A 27,350-nucleotide genomic window follows, 5' to 3' on the forward strand; every position below is an offset into this window, starting at 1 on the left:
TGTAAGAAAAAGGTATGTAGTGTCTTTATTGAATAAAGAAATGGACCTTTCTTCAAAGTGTCTTTACATAACACACATGACAATTTTAGCATCACTTGTATAAATATATCAAAAGGAACAAACATTTTTGTAAAAAACAGTATTTTGGCTCAGTAAAATAAAACTTTCCTATCCCTAAAGGCAGGGATAATAAGTAGCAGTTTTTCATTCAATCTATTCCAGTCAGCAAAAATAATTCAGGAGGCCCGAGGTGACTGGAACTCTGTTGGCTGGCCCACATACTGTGAGCTGTCAAGGTGGAAACACAAAGTCAGTATTATACCCTAGCCCTGAGAGTACAAATACCATACTTCCAGTATCTAGACTTCACATTTGATATAGGGATCTTCTTACAGAAGAGTTCTGTGACCAAACTACAGCTTCTGTCCTACTAAATTCTTCTATCGACATGAACCATAACAATTAGCCTTGCTCAGATGGATCTCAGTAACTTCAGATAGATCTCACGGCTCTTCTACCCTACAACAGGCCGTCACTGAACACACACCATATTTAAAAGCGGACTCTGTGCAACAGCTAAGTGAATGCGGTAGTTCATGACCAGAACTAATCCTCCCTTGACACTTCTGTCTTTGACTAAAACACAGAATGAGAACAGAATATAAGCATGTGCATTATTCTATACATACATAACATTCATCAATAAAACTCCAGTACCATAACACTTTGAAATAGCCTGGTATTTCAAATGCACTTTTTCCCCTCCTATCCTGAAATAAAAAGATTTTTATTCCATTCTGACCAAACACACACGCAACTCACGAAGTTCAAAAGTCACTGTCTCTCAGAAGCAGGTTTCAAGTTTCCACCATACACAGAGGTAACTAAAGCACTTTAGGTGGGAGAGGAACCTATTTCCATTTGTTTTGTAACTTAATCGGGCAGAAGACAAGGGTCACACCATCCCACGTTCACTGGGAAGTTCTTCCATGAGATGGCACCTCACACTACAGTTTTGTTTGCTTGAGGATGGAGGCATAAGAAGATAAATGCTTGAGCCATGGAAGAAGAAAAAGCCAACACTGAAGCATCACGGTGAGTAGACAAATCCTGAAGGATGCAGAACATGAGTTTTTTTCAGATGAAAAAGTGGAGCTATCAAAGGACCAACTCAAAGGGAGAATTTCTGCCTAATACTGTATTAGCAACAGCCTTCAGGGACTGCTTGGGACGTGATGGAGTTTGACAATAGTAAGTTGCTTCTTCCAAGATAAGGGAGCTGCACGGAAAAAGCTAGATTGGAGTTTGAATGGTAGAACAAAAGGTGCTGCAAGAGAGAAGCCGATAGGACACACATAGGAATTCAGAGTTGCAATCAGCAGTTAAAGGCAGTAACAGTCAAATTCTGAAGCTTCCACATACAACTAGATCTCATAACTTAAAAATGTAACTTTCAGGGACAGACTGAAAAGCACAGGAAATTTGGCTCTCACATCTCCCGACTCATTCAGCCCCTGTCAAATTCAGTACACAGTCACCTCAGATTCCTTACATCATCAGGGCAGGGGGAACGCAGAAAAGCAAGCAGCTGCAAGGGGGAACACAGGGCATCTCTCCCTCTCACTTTAACAAGTACTGCGCAACAATGCTATTTTCTAAACACATCTGGAGCCAAAAGGCATGGTTCTACCACCCCTTTTCATCCCCCATTGCACTCTGAACCCTCCAGGAACCAGATAAAACTCACTAATCTCTAAGAAAACTATCCCAGGGAAAAAGAGTGATTTCTCTCATGTCTGTTCAGCCACCTTCAGCTTTCAGAGTTGACAAAGGCTAAAACAAGCACCCTGGCTGGGAACAGGAGGGAAGACCTGCTCTCCTTCAGCAGCAGCGACCCATGAGAAGTGGGTGCCCTGAAGCCCCTTGATCTGGTCTTTAAGGTAAGGCAGATGAAGCCAGCCATCCTGTACTGCCCATGAGAGAGTCTGTGTCATTAGCTCATTGTTCCACTTGGGTAAAATAAGAACAAATATATTCAGTTATTTAACTGGGGAAAAAGATTCCCTGGAGATTAATTTTTTTGATTCAGTACTGCATTACCATGGTATATTTCTGATGTCTGCATGGGACAAGTGACTAAATGGTACAGTTCTTTAAAATAGAAAAAAGATCACAGAAGGGTATTTATGCTTTGTCAGGTTCAATAGCACTTTTGGGGGGGCTAAGATTGTTTCTTACCTTTTGAACAGTAACACACTGGTGCAGTAACACGGGGGATTTATCTTTCAGCAAACTGTATAAGGCAAGTAATAAACTTGTAACAAAGAGAAGTTTTGTGTCATTTCATTAAAAAAATAAAATAAAAATGTACTGGCATCAACCACGCCCATTACATAATATCACAATTATAATTACCATAGTTCCCTTCATATTCAACCTTTAATTGCAAAAACCAACTTTTCTGGGGTTTTGATAAGGTTTTTTTTTTTCCCTTCCATTTTTAATACCAAAAGAATTCCACCAAATCACAGTGCAATTCTTGGAAAAGTCCTCATGTACTTCCTACATGGTTTCCATGTCATCACTATGCTATTGATGACATTTCAAGGCATTCTGTTGATCTGGCCGGAAGAAAACAATTCACATCTGTAGATGAAGTTGTAGTACCATCAATCCAGAAAAATTGGACAAGATGGTTGGCACAAAACAGATACATATGACCTTCAATCATTCCATCACCAACCACATGAACTGAATTAGTTATTAAGTGTCATTTTTCTTTTGTTATTTAGGGAGAATTAAAGTCCTTTGGTAACAAATGCAATCCTGATGAAGATCCATTTTTTCTGGATGGCATGTGGTAGCGCACTTTCTTCCAGAATCTGGTACTTGCTGAGTGAGACCTTTCTGAGAAGTCTCCATTCCATCGGATAGCCCCATGCTTTTGCTTAATATATTTGATGGATTCTGGCATGGCTGCATAATCGTGTATTTTTTCAAGTTCAATAAGAATTACTTTAATGCTGTCTTGAATAAGGGCATTATACATGGCTAGCTGCTTTTCAGATGCATCTTCTAGAATACTGTAACACGAAGGTTCTGGTACTAAGACAATTATCACTCTTCTACTTTGACGGATTTTTTCATCAGCGACACTGATCACAGCTGTAGAGAAAAACGTTGTGCAAAATTAAGGCTGTATGTTTCTATTTTTTGTTACCAGCATCTTGCAGCTGGTTCATTCACTGCTTGATAGTTTAGGCCCATACACTTTACCTCACAAATGGGGACAGGATAAGAGCATGCAAGCAGTTACGTTGGCTAGGCCAACAAGTAGGCGTTTGGCCAATGCAACACAATCTAACCCCATCAGACTGCATGTCTATATTCTTGTTTTGCATAAACAGAGAAAAGTTATCATCTACCTACTACTAATCTTGCTAATGCCATTTTATTACTGTCATAGGTGCAATTGCTAAAACACAAGTTCCAAAACCACAGGCCTAGGTAAAACTATGACCTTTTTCCTTGAACAGCTTGCTCTGATATGTTTAACTGTTTAACCATTTTTTGTTACAGGTAAGTGGAAGAGAAAGCAAAGAATCATCACTTCAATGGTGTTCCATACAACTAGTTCCAAAACAGCAAAACAAGGTAAATACCACACAAAAAACATATGGGTTAACCCTGAGAATAGACGATTGCATTTTTTCAAGCTGGAAAAATAAAGCAGCACTTTAGATTCTACTTTGTAGGGAATGCTTCCTTCTCAAACCACCGCCAAAGGCCTTCAGATGTAAAAAGAAAATAAATAAAAAAAAATCCATGTACAACCTCATGTAGGTTAGTCCACAATTCAATTTTTTTTTTTTTAAACAAACTTCTCTTTAGGGCTTGCTCTGCAATTTTTTTCAGTCTCAGTATTATCTTTTTAAAGTCACAAGACCAGGAAGGATTCAGACTTTCACCATTTCACCTCACATAAGCAGTCGATGGGACAGACACTGCAATTTTCAGTGTCAGATGCTAGAAATTTCAATTTGATACACACATAGGAAACCTCCACAAGGTTTTTAAAGCCTTGCAAGAAAGGCAATGCTTTGTAAGAACCTTCACTAGGGACAAGTAATCTTTGATACAGCTGATCACGCCAGATAACTTAGTGTTGCTTTGTATTCTTTTTCTTCCACCTGCACTATCTAAGCATCCATTATACCCTTTATTGCATCCTGCTGTTTTGACAGCAATTCTTAGAACAAATGAAAACGAAACAGTAGAGACGTCATACTGTCAAATGGCACCTCAAAGCAACAGGCTCTTTTCACACCACTCACAAGACCTTCTTTTCCATGTTTCCTGCCATTAGTCATTATTCACAGCCACAATTGCAAGTCCTTTTCCCCTCAGCATCTTTCCATCTCCAGATGTCTAGACTAGCCAGGTATTGAAAAAAACCCAACACCTGGAAGAGCTAAATGATGACAAGAGAAAGTCTGACATAATCAGATTCATGAGAGCACCCAGTGCTGTGTTGCTCATTCTCCATCAAAAAGAATAAGAAAATCATAGCTCATTCGATGGTAGGAGATACTTAGAATCACATCTGGTTGATTGTCTGTTTCTGAGTTGTATTTGCAGCTGCCAGTGAGAAAACTCAAATGTAATTTGTCTTTAGAGAGCTTACCTTCTCCTGGTAAATCATCCCTCCCAAATATGAAGAGTTTATATCCACACTGTCTTTCTAAGACCTCTGGCAGTATCTTCAGAGCAAAAATATATGATGAATACAAGCAGCTCTCTCCGTTCTTTGGATACAGAACGTAAGCATCATAGATCTTCCCATCTGAAACTAAAGGGTGAGAAATAAGAGTAATATAAAAATGTATTCTAAAGACACTAAAGCAAGAAAGCAAACAAATAAGTCTCTAAACTCTGGGGTTTTTTTTCACTTGAATCATTGGTCCTAATCCTGCTATTATCTAAGCACGTATAATTATACTAAGCCTGAAATATTTGTGGAATCAAGCTTTCTAGAATTCAGTATTCAGGATCTGAATAGGCAAAAGAAACCTGCAAAATCAAGTAGGTTTGAATATTCTTTCTTGAACTCTAAATAAAAAAAATGCTATCACTGAGTTATCTGGAAAATACTGGTTCCAGTAGTACAACTGAAACCCTAAAAAGTCCAGTTGCCATATAGCTCATAGGTCTTTTTTTGTAACCTGGAACGTCAAAACACAGCAACCATTTAGACATGAAAACAAAACCAAAGTATTTGGCAAATTTAAAGTTCTGAATTGTATTACACGTTTTGGAACAAACTTTTCAGAAAGACTTCATTTTAAAGGCTTCAAAGAAATCTAACAGAACCTCAATACCTCTAGAAAATATTTTCTGTTTCTCTAGCCATGCACCTCCTCTCAGATGCTTGGAATGACCCATATTTCAGCATACTCTCATAGACAGCACTCCTAGAAACATTTTTCTGAATGCCAGGAATTCACAGAAAATAAGATAATCAATAGCGCCTTCAAATGGAAAACAAAAGAAAGTTAAATTTGTCCTGTTTCATTTATGGCAAATAAAAAATACCCAACAATTCCACTGTATTACTGCTTTCTGTAAGAACATTAATTAAAAGAAATCTGAACAACTGCTGTCAGAACAGCCTTCAAACCACTGAAGTGGGCCTTCAGGGAAAGGAACAATAGTACTGGATTCCTGCAAAGTTGCTGATTTTTCCCCTGTAGATGCTTTTGTTATCTGAAGTAATTCTAAACATCCTAAAAACAAGTTATCCTTTCAGAACTCTCAAGGAAGACCAACCATATTCCATGAGGTTAACTCATTGCTTTGCCAGGGAAGGTGGAGGCTCATTACAGCGCACAGCACTGTTACACAAACATACCTTTTTTACTGAGGAAGGGATGGCAGGAGTCCCGATACCAAAGCACAATATCAATTCTGAAGATCTTGTAGATAAAGAGAGTAAAAAATACTAAAAACACCAAAGAAACTCCTGCTCCAATTAAGTAACCCTGAATGTTCCGAGCTGTAGTAGAATTAAATAAGAAGAGGAAAAAAACCCAAAACAAAACACAGTTATACACTAGAACCAAAGAAAGACAAAAGAGATGTTCAGAATCGTTCAGTCATTAAAGTATTTTTTTAAAAGGAATGAATGTATAGGACTGAATTTTTTCATGTATGCTTTCTGCAAATACTATTATTTGATAAGTCTGCTTTATTCTTTCAGAGAAAAGATACCTTAGCAATGTGACAAATAAGGCTACTCTTCAGCTGAAACACCAAAATACTGATGTATATCCTAGTGCAGCAGTAGAATGAGAATTCTTGTACAAAATTTTATCAGTCAGAAAGCAAGAAGGTTGGAGGTGGGGAAGTGATTTCCTGGCCATGCTATTCTCCCCAGAAAAAACAGCTTTCCGTTGCCTCTAACCTCTTTGAAGATCTGTCATTGAACCTACTAATTTGTTGTCCTTAACAGATCTGTTGTCCTTAAAACATACACCTTCCACAAACTGAATCTTTTAATTCACACATATTAAAGGACTTCTGAGGTTAAATCCTACCCTGACAACCTTTATGAAGAACTTAGGCAACAAGCTAGAGCTTAGATCCACCTTCAGTCAATTATTTGTTTACAATGTGGCCAGTTAAAGTTCGAGAATAACAGTTGTCAAAGGACTGGCTCACAGTTGACAAAGCCAGCTCAATACAAGCTCAATAGACCAGAAGCAATTCTGCAGCTAAATTAAAATTAAAAATGGGCACTTTTAACATCCGATATCTGGTTTTAAACAAAAATAGCTAATTTCTTCAGCCTTGCATTTGAGTTCTTAAAGCTAGCCTTACCTTTAACTTAACCTACTAAAAAGAAAATTTCATGCTGGTCAGCAATAGGTCAAACTTATCCTTGTTTCTGAGTGCAAGAGTGGGGTCTTCAACAAGTGTCAAGATGCCCCCAATCAATATACATGAACCTATCTAGAAGGTGATTTATCAGTAATGGGAAGTCCACAACCTTTCCAAGCAATCTATTTCATTCTGTCACTAACATCACTGTTAAGAGTTTCTCCTACTTTATAGATATACTTTTTTTCTTTCTCCTGGCAATCTGAACCCATTATTTGTTACTGAGTGGACAACCAGGTCTACATATACATTCATGTCCTTTTGACAGTCTGTTCCACACTTAGTTATGTCTTCCCCTCAGCTCTTTCAGAGATTTGGCCATTTTCACTGCTCTCCTAGAGACATGATCTCCTCTGATCCACATGCTTCTTTAAGTACAAGTGTGTAAAATGAAGCACAGTATTCCACTGAGGTCTCATAACTTGCTTCAAATCAATTGAAGTCTTTCATTAATGTTTCTTAAAACACTGAATGAGGGAAGACAAAGCCCTTTTTCTTTAATTTTGCTTCGAATATATTAAAAAAAAATCACAACAAAAGGTATTGAGCTGCACTGCCCACTTGCATAATGGTGCATCACAGAATTCTAGCTCTAAGTAGGGTGTTGTCAAACTGAGAAGCAAGCATCATTTATCACCATTTTATCAGGATGAGATCTCTTACCTGGGCGTTCCAGTTTGATGTAGGCTGAAAAATGCTGAGAGCCATATATAAAGTAACAGAAAAATTTATAAGCATAATCCTTTATTTCCACTTTTGAAATGTTAAACTTTGTTCCAGATACAACAAGTCCATGAGGCATCCCCTCTCTGTCATCAAAAAAAGGGTAAAAAGGAAAATCTGTAGAGAAACTGAAATATCAATGCTTAATATGAGATAGATTCATCTATCCACAAATACAAGAGCATTCATTTTTCACCTCTGTAAACCCAAGAAGCCAGTAAAGCACAGTAAATATCACCCCTGTAACAAACAGCTGCATGACCAGAGGTGACTCGGCATTTTCCATGCACATTGGGTTGTTGGGTTTTTATGCTGGGTCATTCAGAGTGCACCATTAGCAGTTTTGCAGATGGTACAAAGCTCAAAGGAATGGCTGATACACCAGAGGGTCATACTGCCATGCAGAGGAACATTGATAGGCTGAAGAAATGGACTGACAGGAACCGAATAAATCTCAAAGCAAAATGCAAATTCTGCACCTGAGGAGGAATAACCAGTCCCCAGGCATCCTGGACTGCATTAAGAAGAGTGCTGCCAGCAGGTCGAGGGAGATGATCCTTCCTCTCTACTCAGCACTGGTGAGATCACTCCTGGAGTAGTGGGGCTAGTTCTGGAGTCCCCAGTACAAAAGATGTACTAGGGACCAGTACATGTGAAAATGAGGAAGGGAGCACAGCACCTGTCATATGAGAGAGTAGGGACTGTTCAGCCTAGAGAAGAGAAGGCTTGGGGGCAGGGCACAGATCTTAGTAATGTGTGTAAATACCTGACTAGAGGGGTGAAGGAGCCAGGCTCCTTTCCGTAGTGCCCACTGACAGCTGAACACTTTCACTGTCAGGGTGGGCAAACACTGGAAGAGGTTGCCCAGAGAAATTGTGAAGTCTCCACCTGTGGAGATATTCAAAACCCAGCTGGACACAGCCCTGAGCAACCTGCTTTATCTGACTCTGCTTGAGCAGGGGGGGTTGGACTGGACAGTCTCAAGAGGTCTCTTCCAACCTAAATGATTCTGTGAACAAAAGACTATTCCAGGATTGTTTATACTAAAGATGAAGCAGAGAGCTTTCTAAGGATACTAACAGACTGCCCAAGCCCACATTGTCCACAGTCAATGGCACCAACCAACCTGGGAAATAATGATGAACAAAATCCACAAAAGCTGGGTGACCCTGGTGTCAAATGACAACAAACATGGTGATACTGCCTTCATATCCGAGATCTCTTGCCACAAGAAGCCTGGAGATGTAATACGCTATCCTGCTAAATACCGTTCTGCTCTAAGGTAGATTTAAAAGTATAAAATGGGAAGGGCCACAGTAGGAAGGTACCTACAAACTGGCATCCTACTCTATGTACTAAAGTGATGTCACCTGGAGTACTTAGGAAAACTAATTTTGCAGAACATCCTGAAGAACCAGTTTCTATTACATAAATAATTGCCAGCAACTTCTGTCATGGGATGCCATTACAAACCTCATCATTTTGTAACATGTTCAGATTTGTTCTAGTAAATTTTAACTTTCTTCCCAGCAGAGGAAAGAGTTACCTCCTAGGTGTAAGCCTCAAGTCCATAATGTTGGCCATGCCTACAATGTGGTTTTCTACTAGCAAATGCTCCACAAATTTAATTGCTGAGAAATTGCTACTGTTTTTAAAAATAAAATATTATTATTGCAATTAATTTAGTTTTTCTCTGATACTGGCTAACTTGCTTTGAACTATTAATCCTAATTAGCACTTGCACAGGATGTATTTTGCACATCTCCATCTCTGGCATAGGAAAATTATCAGGCAAGGTAGCGATTAGAAATGGAGGTCGCTTCCAAGCAAGCCAAAAATTTTCAAGATAATTGCTTTGAATTAAATACATTAAATGCTTTTCAGGAAGATGTGTTTAATAGCAGCACCAAGTTGGTTTCAGGAGCTGCAGTTATTAAAACTTTAAACATAGCTACACAAAGTTGCACATGTGTCTAAACTGGTGATGCTGAGAAACTTCATGCCCTAAAGAATAATGGACTTAGTTGTGCCTTAGAGACCACAAGCTGAGGCCTGAATATTTATAGACAAACAACCAAGTATATAATGAAAGTAATAATTCCCACTAAAGGAACCTGGGGACAAAGTGGAAATAAGACTGCTTCTGGAAGCCAGACACGGATGAATGAAAAAGGTAATTTTAAAAGCAGTCTGTGACCTAACTCTGTAGCCATACTTTGCACTCATGATGGCACTTGGTGGAGACGGCAATGCTTCTGCATGAGTGTGAACTGACCAGCTAAGATTATTTTTTTTATTAATTTCTTCTTTGCAGCACATTTTAAGGGTTATATTGACAGCGGTGATTGATAAAATGACAAAGCAAACAGTACATCCACACTCTGCCACAGCATAGACCAGTCGCTGAATAACAAAGGTCCCACTCTTTTGAACAAATTGCTGGTTTTATCAGCCTAATTTGTGTTTAATTTTCCTGAACATAAAAAAAGCCCCTAAATGTCTTGTAACAAGAGCTTCTGCTTTGTGTTCTTGAGGATTAGCAGCTGTTGCCTGTATGTAGAAAAGGACCAACTTCACAAATAAAAATAAGCTGGGTGATTATTTTTTTTTTGAACAATCTATCCTTCCCATATTAATGATAGATGGCAGACTTTATTAGCAAAAAGGATTGCAGAAGAACAAATGCATAAATAAGCCTTACAAAATCATATTTCAAAAAAGCATTATAAAAAGCTACATATAATTGTTTCATTACACTTGTATCAGACCTCAATATTTCTAATAAAATGTTTGTGGTTTTTTTTAAACCAAGCAATAAGAATATAACTTGATGCAGACTTCTAATCGGTCTTTTCATAACTACTGACATTTGACTAGTAGTCAACTTGCTGGTGAATTCACTGCAAATTACTGCAGATTACTTCACCTACAAATGCACTTACAATTCAATGTATAAGGATACTTACTCATAGAACTGTTCCCTGTAGGAGCTGTCAAAGCTATCAACATCCTCATCATTAACTTGCCAGAATGGAATAAAGCCATTTATGCCACTTGATACATTACATTCCATAACTACATGAGAGCCTACAAAAAAAAATTAAATACAGCAGTTGAAGGTCTTGTAACAGAAGCAGGATCAAGTGATTGGAGAACAGCTGGGAAAAGGAGGGATATGTAAAACCCCACTTACCTTACAAAAAGCAGAGTCCTTAAACCTCATCCATCAGTAATCCATACTTGGGTGTCTCTGGTCTGGATATAAATTCCACCCCAAATGTAGGTGTCTTAAATGTTCATGTCTACATGTCAGCTAGATGTCTAAGCTAGTAACATCATTCAGCTTTGCTGAAGTCTACTCACATTAAAGTAGACACCTGGACCTTATCAACTGAATGACTCTCTAGACTCCACTGAAAGATCTCCAGGGCTCAAACCAAGTGCATGTACATAGTATGGTGACATCTGATACGCTCTCCAGCATCCAAGGCATCCATATGGAGCTGGCAGATAGAACTCCAGATCTTCAAGAAACCTGCACTGCTAGAGTAGACGGACCACCCAAAACAGGACTAGACATCCACATGTAGACAACTGAACTGATCCCCCATTGATTATAGCATGAATTAAGGACCCTAGCTCATATGCAAACACTCATGTGTAGACAACTACACCCTAGAGCTGAATCCCATTCTCAGTGACCACGCATATCTTTACTCCAGATCAGAGTCTTTGGCCAACACTGTCCACTGGGATGGTTTCAGGATACTCTCACACTCTGCTCCCAGAGCAAGCTCACCCGTCACTCAGCTCCATTGCCACCAAGAGTCCAGACCTTACAGAATGCCTCAGTATTAAGAAAGCAAACCAAGTTGCAGATTATATTTATTGCCATTGTACCTCAGAGAGCTCCACTTACAGGAAGGTAAGCAGCCTTCTTGGAGTCCTTTCCTTCTGTATTTTACCCATGGAAGTTATGATTTGATAGGAGAAGATGGGCTCTCAGTTCACCTATGTAAAGATTTCAGTGTTTCGTCTCCTAGAACCACATCAGATCTAGATGCTTCCACCAAGGGATAGTCTCTATCAAAAGTATGGAATAAACCTTTAGCTCACATGCAAAGCAGTAACTTGAACAAGAGTTCACACAGAAATTGCAGATACTCCCCAATCTCTTTCCTCATGTCCTTCCACAACAATAATGCATTTTTCTAAAGATGTGGTTGAGTGCATTGCACAGCTCTTCTAAAGGAAAAAAAAAAACTCAAATCTTCCATTTCCATACATTCACAAATGTACTGTTAAGTTTCTACACAAACTTCTCCTGCCATTTCTCATGCAAAAAGCTTACAGGCATTTTCACGCTCATGCAGGTGTTTCCAGATTCTGCCCCACAGCCAGGCATTTAATAGGAGCAAAGTTTTGTGGGTTTTTTTGTTTGTTTGTTTGTTTTTTTCCCCAGCATCCCATTAAAGGAACCAGACAGAGAATACTACTTTTGAATGGCAGTACAAAAAAGCCAAACCCCAAACAAAGCAAAAAACTTCACCAACTTCCTTTAAATAGTCCCCCTGTAGTAGGGCATCATTTGTAGTTGTTCAGTAGCCACAATAATCCCACTTTGTGGGTGGAGGCTTTCTGTCTCCTATCTCACATGGGACTGCCTTCCTGCCTTCCTCATGTCTATAAGGCAATCAAGGTTTATTCATCTTAGCTGGCCTAAGGCATCCAATAATACATCAGCAACTTCTAATTAATGCCGTATCCAAGCCATAACAAATATGGACCAAAAGCTATTCTAAAATAAGGAGTCTAAAACAAGTTGTCCCATAACACATCTTAATATAGGCTGAGTCACAGGCAGCCCCTGGCCTAATAATTGCTCAATTCTCCATTTTCTCAGCAAGTACTATCAAGGATTAAGAAAAACCTAAAGGATATCTTCAGTAAATTAAAAAGCCTTTTAAGAGCCTGTGCAGATCAGGCTCCTTCTGAGTAGAGGCTGCATTGGTAAGAGTTTTTCTGAATTAAATGGGAAGTAATAACTAATTACCAGTCAGAACTGGGGATGAGACCTGTATGTTTTAGTGGGTGGGAGATACAGTACAGGGAAGCCCCACCATAATATTGGTTCAGTTCTTTCACAGTTATAATTACAAAGAAAAAGGAAAGTTTTCACACATAAAGATGAGGGTTGTGTGAGGTTTAAAAAAAAAAAAAAAAAAAAAAAAAAAAGACTGTGGAAAGTCTCCCTATTTCAGCCTAAGATCTGGTGAACAAATTTCCTTATTAGTGAAAAAACACAAATACAGCTTTTCAGGCATGTAATTATAATGAAGCCAGAGAAGATGCAATAACCAGAAAAGAAGAAGCTACTGAGCCATTATAAAGTATTTCCAACAGAAGTAAATAACCATCTGAAGACTGCAGGACTGTAAGTCTATAAAATAATACTGTTTGTATCAGATCCTGAATATTCCCACTGTTTAAAACGAAGCCTTCTGGACTTTGGAGGAACATGATTTCTATTAAAGCTCATTCATTATTCTGATTAAAATCTACTGAACCTCACCAGAACCTGGCAAGTTCAGAATGAGGAATCTTTCACAAACTGTTGAGGTCAAAAAAAAAAAAAAAAAAAAAAAAAAAAAATTTCAAACAACCGAGACCCAGAACAACTGCAACAAAAAAAGTAACCCCAAACAAAATCAAACCGCAAAACCCAGCAGTACTTCAGTGTTGTTCAGTTTAACACCATATACTCAAAGTCAGGATTTGGGCCAGACGAGGTGTTTCACATCATGGGAAAAGAAGCTTGAAGCCTCAACGTGAGAAAAGAACACCTGACAGTGTTACAGTCAGTAACAAGCAACACAGTAGTTACAAGCTCAAAGTCAGAAAAAGCAGAAGCAAAAGTAGCTGTGTTATGTGAGACTACCATCGGTGTGACATGAGTAAGAATAACCCACAATGCTCTGGCCTCAGCTCACATGTGGTGCCAGAGCCCCAACACAAAGTTTCCTCAGAGCTTCTCTAATGATCTAGTTGGTAACAATCCTTCCTTAAAAGATTACAAAACAGCTTAGATCCTGTACTAGCAAGTTCTAGGAAATAGCCAATCACACTTCTCCAAAATCAGTTAGATCCTGTACTAGGAAATAAGTCAGTCACACTTCTCCAAAATCAGTTAATGCCCTTTTTAATCAAATACTTTCTTTGAAAAAGTTCCCCTTGGTGAAAAAAAAGGAAAAAAAATTACAGTTCAAGCAGCTCCAAACCCATTCTTCTGGACTACATTAGTAGAACACAACTCTATCCAATATATGGTGCAATCTAAACATGTATATGTTTGCTTAGGAAAAAAACCTTCATACCATGTACTTGGTCCCTAGATTCACAGAATAATTGAGGCTGGAAGGGACTTTGGGAGGTCTCTAGCCCAACCTCCTGCTCAAAGCAGGGGCAGCTCTGAGGTCAGACCAGGCTGCTCAGAGCTTTATCCAGTCAGATTCCAAAACTTCTAAGGACAGAAATTTCACAGCTTCTCTGGGCAGCCTGCTGCACTGCATGACTGTCCTCACTGGGAAGAAATTATTCATTATATCCAGAATCCCTTATTTAAGAAATTTCTAAAATAAACAATACCAGGGATATCCATCAACTAGCAGCTCATTGTTTTATAAAAGATTAGTATCTGGAACCTTTTAATACCCTAGAACGAGGAACAAAATCCAGGTTGTGGAGGGGGAAGGGAGACAGGAAACATACAGGAGGAGGAAAAACTACTGAACTGGTCAACTAGTAACTATCCTAACACGTTATATATATGTAACCATATTTCCACAGGTACTGAGGGTATGTCAAGACATAGACACTGAGAAGTGGTACAAAGGACAGATGGCAATAATTAAAAAAATAAATGCATCCCACCTGACACTGCTGGTCAAGAGACTCCAATCTTAGGCACAGTTACTCCCCCCCTGCAAATTACTTGTAGGAATCATTCTATCATCTGTTTTCCAGATATCCTCAATTCACATGCCTATCTCCCCGTCTTGCTTAAGTCAGTGGAAGGAACCGTTCATATGTTGTTTCAGAAAGACCATGAGCTTTATTTGTTTTACTGAGTGTTAATGAGTTCTTAAATAGTCACTACTTACCAAGTTCTACTTCAATTGTATTGTTCCTTGGATAAATAAACTCTGGTATCACCTGCAGTGGTCCTTCTAACAGAAACAAAGAGAAAAATACAATTTTCAGGCAAGAGCAGCTCTACAGCCTCCTTCAGCTGACAGTTTTACATGGGTTTGGTACTGCTGTAGTGCCCTACTTACTACCAGTTTCGTATTTACAACAGAAAATATAAGGTTTGCTGTATTCTATCCAAATTATTCTATTTTAGCTTCCATGTTAACAAAAGGCTTTAGTTTACACTAAAGATACTTAGGGAAAAAAAATCTCAAATTTACTGCCAGTTGATATAGAAGTAATACAAAACCAGAGAACAACAACAAAAGTAAAAGATGTGTTTAACTTCGTCAGAGATGGATAAGGAACAGAAAAGGGATTATATCAATGACCTCCTAGACCAGGTGACTATCTATTTAAGTAAACAAGCACACACTTAAAACTGAGCTGCAATTGTATCATTCTGCACAATATTAACTTGCTGCTAACAACGCACTGTTCTTGTATCACCTATCTTAAGTCAGAATTTTGATTTAATCTAAAAAGATGGACACTACCTCCAGCCAACTTTCTTGATAGGACTGCTATCATGGTACTGGTCAGGTCATCAGCAATGCTGCCTACAAAGATTCAATCACAATGATTGCACCAATAACTGACAGTACTGGGAGACTGAAACAGCCAGTTCTGAGTCCTGTGTGCAGAAAAGCACAACCAAGTGCCAAGAGTAAGCCAATGCTTTCCAGAGGAAGATTTCTTAATTTTTATAGTATCTCCCTTCCCATCAATTGAGATTCCAGTGAACTTTGTAAGCAAGTTCACCAACAGGGCCACAAGCAGGTGTTTCACTGTGGTGGTCTCAGCAAAACTTCCTCTTTTTTATTTTTTTTTCCTCATTTATTTAATTTAATGGTGCATTATTTGTTTTAGCAAAAAACCCACCCACACACTCCCCAGTAACCAGTGCTTCCTTCTAATTCTCATTCTTAACCCTGCATTCCTGTTTTCCCATGACAATTCTTTCCCAGAAGCAATGCTCAAGGGTATCAACATGCATTATTGTATTTTAATTTTACATTCAGGAAATAATTGAAGGTTTGCAAGTCTAATTCCACAGAGCTGAAAAGTAACATGCCAAATAGTTTATGCCTGCATACAAATACTTATAGTAAAACCAACATCAGTAGAGAATAACCTCAGTGTGCTCACCTTTAACCTCTAGACTCATGGTTCGTGAAACATTATATTGTTTTCCCATATACGTGTATACCATACGGCATGTGTAGTTTCCTCTGTCTTGTACAGCTGCGTTGTAAATCAAGACAGCATTTTCACCCTCTGCCAAAAAAAGTCGTTTGTCTTCAAGAAATCCAGGCTTACACTCCTAAATATATCAAAAGTACCTGTGATTTAAGGGAACTAATAATCTGGTAATTAAGTAAGTTACTGAACTCTACTGATCATTAAAATACTTGCCAAATACTGATTAAAGCCATGATGCGAGTTCTTATCCAAAGCATCACTACACTCTAACACGAAGCCTGATGATGTCTTGCCGCGTTTGCACTTTTTAAAAATGACTGCAACCAGTCCTTTAAGTTTTCAAATGCTTTGGTTTAGTACACTGCCTTCATTTAATAACTTGACAGTTATCTGTCTCAGGTGTAATAAAAGTTACTATGAGGCAGAGTTTCTGAGAATACGTGCCTCCATTCCTACTTCACTGAGACAAATGAGAACTGCTGTAGCAGTGCCTCATGCTGTTGGGTGTATTACCATTTCTGTGGCAATGCAAATACAGTGAAAAACTTCCTTCTCTTCCCTGACTTACAAGCAGCATAGGATCACTTAGTCTCAAAAGACGACTTACAGATGCAACACCAAGGTTATTTTACATGTACAGGCTCATGTAAATTACTTTAATACCAAAATCAGAATTAAAAATTGAATTATTTTAGAATTTCACCTTAATGTGGACAAAACACACAGTTTTAAGGTTGCATAGTCTACAGAGTATTTTGGCAGAATCAGAGCAAGAAACATAAGAATATCACACCATGAACAACAGAAAGGAAAACCTTAATATTCTGCAAAACTTAAATAATTACACAAAGCCTTGTATTTAAGGAAACGTTTTTCCTCATTGTATTTAAGGAAAAGTTTGCAAATTTCTTACCTACATAAAATAATCAAAGGATAAACTAGATTTTCACAAATCAAATCAAAACACATGGTTTTGACTCCAAAATAACTTGTAATCCAAAAATGGACAACTTTTTCTAAAATATACCTCTCATACCTCCTTATACCTCCCCAATAGCATAGCAAGATAGATGCCTTACTCAAACTGTAAAGAAAATAAACCCTCCCTTCCAAAAGCTGCCTTTCACAGGTGCTTCATAACACATTCTAAATAAAATACTTCTTATCTTGTATATCTGAAATAGACATGCGCAATACCTTATACCAGTGTACTTCAGGCTGACTGTCTTCATCTGTAAAATGTTCTAGATCAGGGCATATAATCTTTCCAGCATTTGTGCTCGTCACTTTTTGTTCAAACTTCATTTTGCCATTAAAACACAAACCGTTATCATTCTCAAAAACGGTTAAATGTATAGTTTTTTTGTTCGAGTGGTTAAAGCTCCTGTAGTTAGAACAGCAGACAAGTTAGGTCATTAACAATAAAGTTCCTTGCTCCCAGCAAGTCAGGGAGTTTATAGAGAGGGACTTCAGCACCTCCACCAGCGTTGCCTTCAACACCCCTGCTACATCTGCCCTAGCTCTTAAAACACCACCCTCAGCTCCTCACCCCCTGTTCCAGACCAAGAGATGGGAATAAGCTCTGATTTTGTGCTGGGAGAAGTGGGGTCTGCTCTGGAAGTACCAGAAGCAATGCCAGGACTTCTCAGATCTGACACTCTACAGAGCCCACAGCACCAATCCACCCTTGCCATTTTCAATTTGCCAACACACAGTAGTGCAGGGTAACCCAAAATATATTTGCACTGCAACACCCTTGGTGCCAAACGAACAGAAGACAGGTTTGTCTCAGCACTCCTTGGAAGGACATATCAAGAAAAACAGGCTGTAAGAGACAGAGCTTTTGAATAACATATACATCAAGGTACAATATCGATGTGAAAGCACATCACACCAAGAGCTCACAAGAACCTGTGGTACAGTAGCTCTGCAGAGGAGAGACAGCACTAGAAACCAGAAGCTTATGCCAGAAGTAAAGGAATACTCTCTATTAAATCATTGGTGATCTCTTCATTTCTCAATGCTGTGCTAAGGGAGAAGATTCCAGATGACTGAACAGCATGTTTTGACAGTCCTGGCTTCAATTTCTATATACTGCATCTTGACAAGCTCTGTAATTAAGGTTTAAGTGAGTGGGGCATAAAATATAGCCTACGGTTAACACAACTGAACTTTTAGCAAGTTTTTTGTCCTGCTGACATTATGCAAGCCAAGCATGTGAGGTGCCCACAGAAACATATCTCACAGCCTGAGTTTCTGGAATGATAGCAAGAAAGACTAAATTAAAAATATTTAACTGGGTAGGCTTTGAAAGGATTACATTACTTCCAACTTCCAGTTTTAGTTTCATTAGTTTCATTTTCAACTCTGGAGCAGGAAGGTGCAAAGGCCTGCGACACTGGAAGTTTTTTCTGAACACTGTTACTACGTTCGCAACCCAAACTCCTTCAGCATAACACGTACCGTATGCACACCACTACGCATAACTACAGTCTACTAAAATTTGGGGTCACCCAGAAAGCCTGAGTTGGCTCAGTGTGTTGTGGCAAGACCATGAGGAAATAAACAATTTTCCTGTGTCTTCCCAAAATTGATTTCTTGTTAAGCATACAGTGAATTTCAGTCATTATAAATTAAGATTTGACCACCTGAAGCAGTGAAGTCCAGTGCACTAATCTAAGCTGTAAATAAAGCAAGAGTTTTAAAGTACTGAAGATGTGAAAAGAATCTATTCTTTTATTTCCTCTCTGTGCACTCCGATCTTTTGAGCAATACTGAGGACACATTACTTTCACTGTCTCTAAACTGTCCAGCACATTGCTTTGCTCTTCACACGCATTCCAATTTTTGACCAGTAACATCTGGCAATGTTTTAAAATAAAACATAAGAATGGTTTTCTGCCTTTTAATTTGTAAATTTCTAAAAGAATTCCCAAAAAGTTGCTACACTTTCCAGAAAGTCTGTATGTGGTGATACTGCATAAAATATAGTTTGCTCCTCTTGGATCCTTCTTCCATTTAACCTTGTCCACTGAAGAAACCAAAATGTTCTTCTGATCTGTTGGTATCAAACAGCAACCTGAACAAGAAGAAGCTGAAGCAGTTAAGACCTTCGCCTGTGACCTTACACTCCATCCAAAACAAACACAACAAACAACCCACACAGACCTTTGTTAATATTATCATGCTTTAAGACAAAGAGTCTTCTGTATGAACCACTTTTGCAATGCTACAGGGTAGGGGGAGAAGAAAGAGGCAGCATGCAGAAACAAAAAAAAAGTGTGCTTTTAACTGATCTAAGCTCTCTACCCAAACTAAAAAATTCTGTACACTCAAGTTCCGCGAATATATTATCACACTAGTAAACACCAGCAACCCAGCTGTTACCCTCCTCCCTTCCTTACCTTACATCACATTCATAATGTCCAGAATCTTCCAGCATTGCAGGAATAATCCAAAGCAAGCCCTCTCGCTGATGGATCCTGGCGTGTGTCTCTGTGGTTACTGGTGTAGGACTACCATTTTTATACCACGTCAGATTGTAATCAGAGTGAAGTCCTGGCAACGTAACTACTGGGCAACTAATAGCTATAGGCTCTCCAACAAGCACAAAGTGATCACAAATAATGCATTTTTCTATTTAAAAAAATAAGAAAAAAATTATCAGTGTTTTTAATCTGTATATTTTTATGTTTTAGAACTATATTAATACCTATTTCAAGCTACACAGATTTAGAAAATAAACTTTCTGAAATAATTTAACATTAAAACTTTGCAAGGCTACCGTTTTTTGTTTAAGTACCTTCTGGCTGAGGATCTAAACCACACATTTTACAAAGCTTAAGCCACAGCCTCCCTCTATAAAGGTAGTCAGCCACAAGCACAGGTAAGCCCAACAGCCTCAGTGCAACCTGGGTATAAGACGACACATGGGGTTCACCAGGCAAGACAAGCTTCACAACTCACCTGTCATGTCCTTTTTATTTGAACATGTTAGTACTTTTGCAGAATTATCAGATTCTTAAGGTAGATACTAGGCCATTATGACTGTGGGGTCAAAAACAAATTAGAGGTGGGACTGAGGGGGAGGAATATATGGTTTTCAAACTGAAGCACAAGACAGTATGGAAGGAGATCAAGACCTTAACACATCAAAGAAGTCTGGGAACCAGCATGTCACAATACAAAGGAAATTTGGAGGGGCACAGTATTTACATTAAGAAGTCCTGACTATAATGTATTATTTCCTTCTACATTTGTGATTTCTGATATATTTATCCAGAAGGCCATGTAAATTATGAGCATTATTTTGAGTAACACGTAAAAGGTGAGCATACACAGAACTTTATATTATGGCTGTGTAACAAGTTGACAAGATGCAATCATGCAGCCTAGCAAGCAGTTTTTTAAACATCAGCCAAAAAATACCAGAGAAAGAAGGACAGATACTGCAAGAAGTCATCAAGAACCCAAATCTGCAAGTGAAAACTTGGAGAATACCAGTTTAGCACAAACAGAGCAGGCCACCTGGCTATAAAGCAGATTTTAGGAGCTTCCAATCTTTGGCATGCATGTGCAACACTGAATTCCTATGAAAATGCAAAACATCTGACTGAACTGATTTTACAGATCTTGTTGAATGACCATATAAATACAAAGGTAGTGTATTCACTTTTAGAATAGAAAAAGTCTTTGGTAATCTTTCCAGTACCACCACCTTCCCCTATCACTTAACTTAAAGATTTCCAAGTAGGTCCCTATAGAGCTTAAATTGATTCAGTGACATTAACATTAGACTGCTTATGCCAAGAGCAGCAAGTCAAGCATCACTCATTTACGTAGCCCAAATTTTATTGAAAAATTACATCTGCCACTAAAACCATTACTGATTAATTGCAAAGGAAACTGAGCCCTGCTGCTCTGGGGACTAGAGCTACAGCGTATCTCTTAAAGAAGGCATTTGACAGCTAAACTTAAGTCAGGGAAGCCAATCCCTTTGGACTTTCTTCATAGGAATCAGGGAGAGGCTAGTCAAATCCTCAGTACCCTACATTTATGTGGCTAGATTTTAAAATAATTATGTCAATTTGTCCATTCCAACCCCAGTGCAAGTTTAATCCAAGAGGCATTCAGCATATCTTCAATATACTGAAGCAAAACCAAACCCCAAATCCACTATTTGTTCTCAGTAACTCATTTCTACTAAATACACACAACTCCTCTCTTGCAGGTTTTCTTTTTTTCAATGATATTTTCAGCAACATATTTAACTTACCAGCGCTGAACACAGGTATCAGTAGAATGAGATGACCAATGAGCAAAAATGTAGATGTCATCTTTTGCTGCAAAGAATAATTTTTTTTCCATTAGTGTGGTAAGAGTGTTCAAGTTGCACTGTCCTCTACACCCTGCATTGCTCTTTAAAAAAATCAGGAGAATCATTAGTCATCTTGAGGAGGGAAAAATGGGTTTGGTAATTTAGCCCCACCCTTTGAAGATTTCAACTACAGCAACTGTTAGCCTCCACAGAACGCTGCTCAATTTTCAGGTTTCTATTGGAATTTTTCCAAATTTCTACTGGAATAACTCTTGCATAAAGTGTAATTTTCTTTTGTCAGCATAGTTAAGCCAAAAAAAAAAAATTTCCAACCCTTTAGCACAGACAAGTTATGCTAGCGTACAGTAAATTAAGCTATACTGTATAATTTAGAATAAGCTATTCCTGTTTCCACATGTTTACAAGAGACACTGTCACAGAGATGTATGAGATTTTGTTCTTTGAACTGTTCTTGTGCAGTTGAGGCAGTGCTGCTTTTAAGAGCAAATCAACTTGTAGTTCTTTGCAGGATGACAAGCACACTGTAATTCCAGTGTGATCTAGCACTTAAGATTGACATCTAAAGTCAAATGTGTGGAAACCGCAGCTAATATGAATTGCTGTGGTCAGACACAAAACAAAATGTTCAAGAACTGTAGGTTCACTACACACCTCAGGTCTTCTTTGCAGCTTTCAAAGACATGACTGAACAGACACTTGCTGCCCTCATGGCCCACGAGTGGCTTCCATGAAACCTCTAAAGCTTAACCAAGTCCTGCTCCCCTCTCAGAGGCACCTGCTTTTTCCTGACAAGATGTCACCAGAGCCCTTCCCAAGCCCTCTACTGTCAGCCAGCTGGCAAACGCTTAACCCCTTTCTCTTCTGACACCTCCTTGTAGGTTAAGGTCTCCATTTAGCTGTTTTGCCTTTCCTCAGTTCCTGAATATTTTGCATGCTGCTGCCTCTCACTCCAAAGCAATCTGGTTTCCCACACAGCAGTCTATTGCAAAACATTCGTTGCACAGGTCCTAGTTATATTTGAGATGGTATTCCCTGAAAAACACACATAGCCTTGACTTACTTTTATATCCAATGTAGTTCACTTTAGTGACAAATAAGCCACAGCAGCTCCTTCTTTTGAAACATTTCATATGCAGAATCTTTCCGGTAGCAGAGAGTGACACACAGAGCAGAGTTCAACACTTCAATATAACAGCCTCCAAGTATGCACTTCTTTTGAACAGTTGATCTGACAAAGCACTCGTACCATAGCCGTTATTTAGTTGCCTTGTATGTGGTTTTCCTGTAATGTGGCAATGAGCCGATCATCATCCTTGGAGTTTCAGTTTACCTGTAAAGATTGGAGAAGAGGAGTGGAGAAGGGGAAAACAGGATTTTACAAAACACATCATTTGGACAGCAGCACACACATACCAAACTAAATCTTCTATAGATATCCTAAATGTAGAAGCAAAAGCATTCTCTGCCTACACAAGAGAGATGACCTAAACCAAAAGAGCAACCACAAAACTTGTAATAAAATTGACCAAGAATTCTAGCAAAGACCTTTGGAAAATGAAGTTTCTGTCAAAACCAAAATAACATTACACAGGTGTCAAGCAAGCAACAAAACCAGACATAAGTAGCCACTCTGTAAGTCAGATTTAACCACTAAAAGGAAACTAAGAATACTTAAATTTAGGGAAAGATAAGAATAACTAAGCAGTCAACAGGTTAAGCTTTACATTTTGTACCCATTACTGGTCTCCAGTACCAAGGGTGGATGTCTTCCTAATATTGTATGCTAAAGCTCAACTTTTTTAAAGTTCTATTCTTTCAAAATTCACACACACACACACCCCTCAAATATTGCAATGGTAAAGCTTAAAAACTCTGGAAAGAAGGGAAGAAGCCTCTAGCTTTTGTAGTTGCAATACCTCACTGTATATTAACCATTTCTACTCTGGTCAGTATGGTTTCAAGTGACCACATAAGGTTTTTAGCCTTTTCCTTAAGCAGAATGTACAGAGAAACACTACCAAGATCCAGAAACATGCGGCAGCAAACATGTGGACCTAATTTAAGATACTGACATTTTGTTCCGTTCAGGATGTCCATCTTCACAGAATTTGCCCTTCTACTTGCCTTAGGCACAGTGCCAACTTTAAATGCCATAAGAACAGATTTATAAACATTCTGGGTCCCCAAGTCTGCAGGCAGCAGAATTAGCAAACTTGTCCTTCAGGAAGCTGTGCAAAACACACAACTGTATTTTGTTTTCCAAATTTTCTGTCTCCAATTTTTAAAATATTTTACTTGTAAATAATTTAGAAATACATGGACATGACAGACCCTTGGAAAGGCCAACGCAATGAAAAAAACATTCAAAGAAGTAGCATGGAAAGCATCTAAGCCCCTCAATTGTGTATCAGCATGTCGCCGTTAATTTAAGTAGCTTTCAATATTGATCACTGCCTATGGAGACTCATTACAGCAAAAGCGACCAACAGATCCTTAGCCTTTGAGCCATGCAGAAGAACACAAAAATTGTTGTTCAAAGGCAATTCACTATCATGTCTGTAAACAGCTTAATAGCATAGAGGTGTAAAGTGCCCCAATTTGGTAGCATACCTATATGAAAGCACTGCATTAACTTTTTAAGTAAAACTTCAATACATTTTCATTGAAATGCAGCTGGGAGGGTGTGGAGAACCAAATCCATGTATAGCCACTTGCTCCAGAGTGCAACCACCAAGACAAGTTTTAACCCACCACAATGCATACAGTGCACACTTTATTCCTTGCTATGCTTACTCCTGTTGACATGAGTAAGCTGTTAAGCTGCCTACTGGGGTACCAAAGAAAAGCAAGATAAAATTTCTAACAGACTATACCTTGTTTCAAGTCCACCACTTCCTCAAGGCCCCTACTTTCCTCCTTTCATGTTTCCATGTAATATGCGGAATATATAAACAAAACGCAGCTGATCATTTTACAGGGGCATGCATAAACGCAGAGTCACACAAAATGACGCACAAACACCCTCTAGAAGTAGATCTGGTTATCCACTGTGGTATTCTGACACTGAAATGATGACCACAAACTTTAGTCCTTAAATGCCTCCTTTCCAGACAATACTCCAAGTTGCAGGACTACAGAAAAGTCATACCTTTAAGGAAAGCCCATTATCTCAGACATTCTGTTGAAGCTACATCAAAATGAAGTCACAGAAATCAAAGAAGAATATCCACAAAGAAGCCTGCAATAGTTAAATCTTTATAAGCTAAATTCCAGTTCAACTTTGAGACAAAGTTAACCGCTCTAAATCTGAATCAGAACAAAGTGTTTGTTACAGATACTGCCTCAGTTTTCACCAAAGCACAGAAGGGGGCAGGCAGGGGGAAATAAATATGGATAAGTGTAGCTCTATATAACTGGCCACTACTGGCTGATTCTAGTACAGCGGAGAGCTACTTAATAACACCTCCCATCAAAGTGGAGGCAATGAGAACATCCAAACGACCTCTAAAGGAGTGATCTTATCATATTCAAAGCAATTGAAAACAATACCTCCTTTCAGCAACAAGTGGAAGGAGCTCATTTTGCAGTCGGTGCTTTGAAGATTTTCTAAGTCATTTCAGCTCCTGATACCTGTCAATATAAAGCAATGTGGACTTCAGTGTGGAATATTTCTTATTTAAGTCCAAAGCACGTTATTACTTTTCCACTAACATTTTCAAAGAACAGTTAAGAGGCATTTAAAAAGACCAGCTGGGCTCATGCACATAAAACCGTATGCATCAAAACCACAGGGATGCAAAGTATTAAAAAAATTAATGTATTGCTCTTGAGGAGAGAGGGAGGAAATCAGCAATATTGTTTATAAAAAAAGTAATAACGGTTATTTCTCATTTAAGGAATAATTTAAAATATCTGATTTAAGGATTTTGCATTATAAAACAATTTGTGTACAAGTTTGATGCCAGTTTCTCAGCTTTTACAGCACTTCAATTTCACAATCTACATGACAGGCAAGCGTGTTCATTTAGCAACTCCAACTTGTTTTTTGAGAATCCAAGCACACTCAAATGGTCCAAGTGAAACAAACGTGCAGTTGCCAAATGTATGAAGACGAAAGCTACATCCCATCCAGCATTTTGCTCGAGTCCCTGATGAAAACTCTCAAAGAGCTGCTGCTGGAAACAGACTGGAACCTTGATTCAGCTCAGTAGCTTGCTTCTAACAGAGCTCCCTCCGCCGAGCTGTGGCTCCCCAGGGTGCTTGTGCCCAGCACCACCTCGGATGCGACCAGCACAGCCCCAGGACTGGCAGCACAGCTCCTCACTAGGTTTCAATACCAGTATCTCTGCAGGCATCTCTTTCAACCAAAGCCTTGCTCGTGTCATCACACAAACAGTTAAAAAAGAGCCCCTGTTTGATCACGGTTGTGCAACGAACAGTTTCTGTGGTGTTTTACCAGGTCAAGAAGATTTATGCCAGGCTTTATCCTGCTTCCTGTTACAAAAACTTAAAAAAATGTGGTAGCGTTAGGCGCTCCTACAGTCTTCATTTTTGTTCCACGCTTTCTAACAGGGTTCGTATCGCGCAATACACAACGAGGAATCAGGCACAAATGCAAAATACAAAATGACTTCCAAGGAAGCTCTTCGGTGCCATAAAAAGCTGGAAACCCGGCAACGCAGAAGTAGCGGGAAGGCGCAAACACACGGCGCATCAGCAAACGGGCTCAGCACACGCCCGGCACTAACAGGAGCCCAGGGTCTGGGGTCTGGTCTGGGGCAAACCCCCAGCACTGCAGCCTACCTGCCCCCGATCCCCGCCTCCGCCCACCCCGCGCTGCCCAGCGCAAGGCGAACGGGGCACGGAGCGGCGGGAGACACGCGGGGGAGGAAAAGCCCAGCTGCCCGCCGCCCCCCCAGTCACGCCGGCGGCGCTGGAAGCCGAGCGGCGCCCCGGGAGGGAGCGATGCCGCCGCCCCCCGCCGCCCTTACCTCACCTCCGTCCGCTTCCCTGCCCCGGCGGCCGGCCCAGCCGGCGGCACACGGCGGGCGGCAGAGCGGCAGGAGGCCCCGCCTCGGCCCGCCCAGCGACCGCCCCCGGCCCGCCCCACCGCCTGCGCCCCCCGGGCGGGCCGGCCCGTGTCCCGCTGGCGGCGGTGGGGCCCGGCCGGCTCCTTCACCCTTCAGGGGGTGCTGAGTGTCCGTGGGGAGCCCAGCCGGGCGGCCAGACCCCACGGACCCCGACGGCGTGCGGGCACCGGGCGGCGGCGAGCTGGCCCTCGCGGCTGCCTTGGGGCGTCTCCCCGCGGTTCGAGCCAACCCTGTTTTCTCCGGCATCGACCCACTTCCTTTAGCCGCCACGCCTGGCTTTAACTCCCCGTCAGGCTGCGATCCCGAGGCGGCAGAGCTGGCTTCGGCGCTGTGTGGGCAGCAGCGTCCCCTCAGGCTGCGGCAGCGTCCCGTCAGGCTGCTGCCCTGGGAGCTCACAGCAGGCCCGGACCGGGCTGACCCTGGCAAGCACGAGTGGCCTGTGGCCAGCTCGGCGTGCCCGCTTCGCCACGGCGCGGGGCTGAGGTCCCTTTGGCAGATCGGTGGGAGCAGAAATGTTTTCATGTCCTCAAATAACCCGATTCCACCCGTACGCCACGAGGCATCCGGGGCATGCCAGCCACAACCATACCTGCCCTGGAGATTTGTGTAGCACAAGCAAAACCATCCCTCGGCGAGTCCGGCACCCTGCTCCTGAGGCGACTGCAGGGACTCTCGCTTCTGCCTGGTATTTACCAGAACAGACGCGCGAGTGCCTGGTGCCACCATTCCCATATTCCATCACCTAAAGTTGTTCAACCTCTCTACTTGGAGTAGAGTTCTGCTTGCTTTCCATCATGTGAGTGTTTACTTTT

The 27,350-nt window shown here is 40.2% G+C and overlaps 1 protein-coding gene across 8 annotated transcripts; it reads right to left on the reverse strand.

The window, feature by feature from the left end:
• On the reverse strand, positions 1-26,525 carry LOC121083875 (interleukin-1 receptor type 1-like). 8 transcript variants are annotated; one of them, XM_040584691.1, is made up of 15 exons: positions 26,440-26,525; positions 24,998-25,078; positions 24,597-24,686; positions 24,322-24,511; positions 22,509-22,778; positions 21,386-21,452; positions 19,515-19,746; positions 17,308-17,500; positions 16,057-16,231; positions 14,820-14,885; positions 10,626-10,746; positions 7,600-7,787; positions 5,909-6,052; positions 4,685-4,849; positions 1-3,165 (listed from the first exon to the last, which is right to left on the reverse strand). In XM_040584691.1, the coding sequence occupies exons 6-15, from the start codon at positions 21,444-21,446 to the stop codon at positions 2,789-2,791; spliced, it is 1,722 nt and encodes a 573-aa protein (XP_040440625.1). In that variant the 5' UTR covers positions 21,447-21,452; positions 22,509-22,778; positions 24,322-24,511; positions 24,597-24,686; positions 24,998-25,078; positions 26,440-26,525; the 3' UTR covers positions 1-2,788. The 8 variants fall into 8 exon arrangements, with proteins under 8 accessions (XP_040440625.1, XP_040440627.1, XP_040440630.1 ...); XM_040584693.1 differs by lacking the exon at positions 24,597-24,686; XM_040584696.1 differs by lacking the exons at positions 24,322-24,511; positions 24,597-24,686 and having other exon boundaries at positions 7,600-7,745; positions 17,308-17,494.
• Positions 26,526-27,350: the final 825 nt, after the last annotated feature.

Source organism: Falco naumanni, chromosome 2 (genome assembly GCF_017639655.2).
Source record: "Falco naumanni isolate bFalNau1 chromosome 2, bFalNau1.pat, whole genome shotgun sequence".
Lineage (NCBI taxonomy): Eukaryota > Metazoa > Chordata > Aves > Falconiformes > Falconidae > Falco > Falco naumanni.

What these genes read in the sequence shown, in the direction of transcription:
- LOC121083875 (XM_040584688.1), bottom strand. Translation starts at nt 21,446, where the DNA reads ATGACATCTACATTTTTGCTCATTGGTCATCTCATTCTACTGATACCT. An exon ending in CATTATGAATGTGATGTAAG is followed by an intron (nt 17,501 to 19,514) that starts GTAAGGAAGGGA and finishes CTGCTGTTCTAA; the next exon opens with CTACAGGAGCTTTAACCACT. An exon ending in TACAATTGAAGTAGAACTTG is followed by an intron (nt 10,747 to 14,819) that starts GTAAGTAGTGAC and finishes TTTTTTTTGTAG; the next exon opens with GCTCTCATGTAGTTATGGAA.